At 46.1% G+C, this 1193-nt stretch overlaps 1 protein-coding gene across 1 annotated transcript in view; it reads right to left on the bottom strand.

Moving 5' to 3' along the window:
- Positions 1 to 99, bottom strand: part of LOC107118179 (keratin-associated protein 5-5-like) — a 417-nt gene extending 318 nt beyond the window's left edge. Inside the window, exon 1 of the mRNA XM_015420461.1 lies at positions 45 to 99. Within this exon, the coding sequence (XP_015275947.1) occupies positions 45 to 99 (55 nt within the window). The remainder of the gene's footprint in view (positions 1 to 44) is intronic.
- Positions 100 to 1193: the final 1094 nt, after the last annotated feature.

The raw sequence follows: 1193 nt of genomic DNA, 5'->3' as shown, positions 1-1193 counted from the left end.
GGGGCAGCATGGGGGGCGGCAGCATGGGGGGCAGCATGGGGGGCAGCAAGGCTTGGGGCAAGATGGGACGGCACAGGATGGACCACAGCAGCAAGACATCTTGGAAAGGTGGAGGTGAGTCTGGAATGACATCATGAAAGGATGGGAAATGTCAGTATGATAGGCTGGAGAATAAACCAGTGCCCTAACCTGGATAGCCCTGGCAAGTCAGGTCTTGGAAGCTAAGCAGGGCCTATTCTGGCAAGTACTTAGATGGGAGATTTCTGTGAATACAAGGGCAAGGAGGCAGAAGCAGGCCATATTTAGCCTCTGAACATCCTCCATGCCCCACTAGGGGTCTCCAGAGGTCCCCATATCTCCCAGGCATTCAAGTACACAAAAACACACAAACAAAGGAAAAATCCAAAGGGGGGGGGAGAGAGAGAGAGAGAAAGAGAATTAAACAGTTAAAGTTTGAAATATCAGTATTTGTCCCAGGGAGTATATCCATTTCAACTCAGAAAGAATGTGGGGTAAACAAGTTGGCGAGACAGATACGTACATAGATTTCCCACAAATGATTCCTTATGTCTTGACCGACTCGATCTAAACTAATCCCAAAGAGATCAAATCCCAAACAGATGATAACCAGCAACCAAGCTTGTCATTCTTTTTATCTCTTAAAAAAAACCCACTTTACTGTTTTGAATGCTAATTTAACAAGCCAACCTGTATATATACAAGTATGATCCCTAATTCCGTTTCATTGTCGGACAAAGTGTGCTTTGCACATGAAAGCTCTTTTGTTGTTGTTGTTCAGTCGCACAGTCGAGTCCGGCTCTTCGCGACCCCATGGACCAGATCATGCCAGGCCTTCCTGTCTTCCGCCGTCCTCTGAAGTTTGCTCAATTTCACACCTCGAATAAAACTTTGTTGGTCTTAAAGGCGCCACTGGACTTCTAACTTCATTCTGTTGCTTCAGACTGACACGGCTGCCCACTTTGCTCTAACTTCATGACATGAAATTTGGGCTCTTTTCAGACTGAGAAATGAAAGCGTAAAGGGCAGTGTTCCCTCTAAGCTGAGTCAGTGTGAGTCAGCACACAGTTTTTTAGCCTCCAGATCACACGTTTTTGTCTTAGTTCAAGAAGGATGGCTCCGGAGAAAACTAATTGATGCCGTAGCCAAATCGCTCGCTCACAACTTTAATGCCA

The sequence above is a fragment of the Gekko japonicus genome, unplaced genomic scaffold (genome assembly GCF_001447785.1).
Source record: "Gekko japonicus isolate JY-2015 unplaced genomic scaffold, Gekko_japonicus_V1.1 scaffold426, whole genome shotgun sequence".
NCBI lineage: Eukaryota > Metazoa > Chordata > Lepidosauria > Squamata > Gekkonidae > Gekko > Gekko japonicus.
The sequence above is the reverse complement of the archived record's forward strand: the minus strand, read 5'-3'. Positions and strand labels throughout refer to the sequence as shown.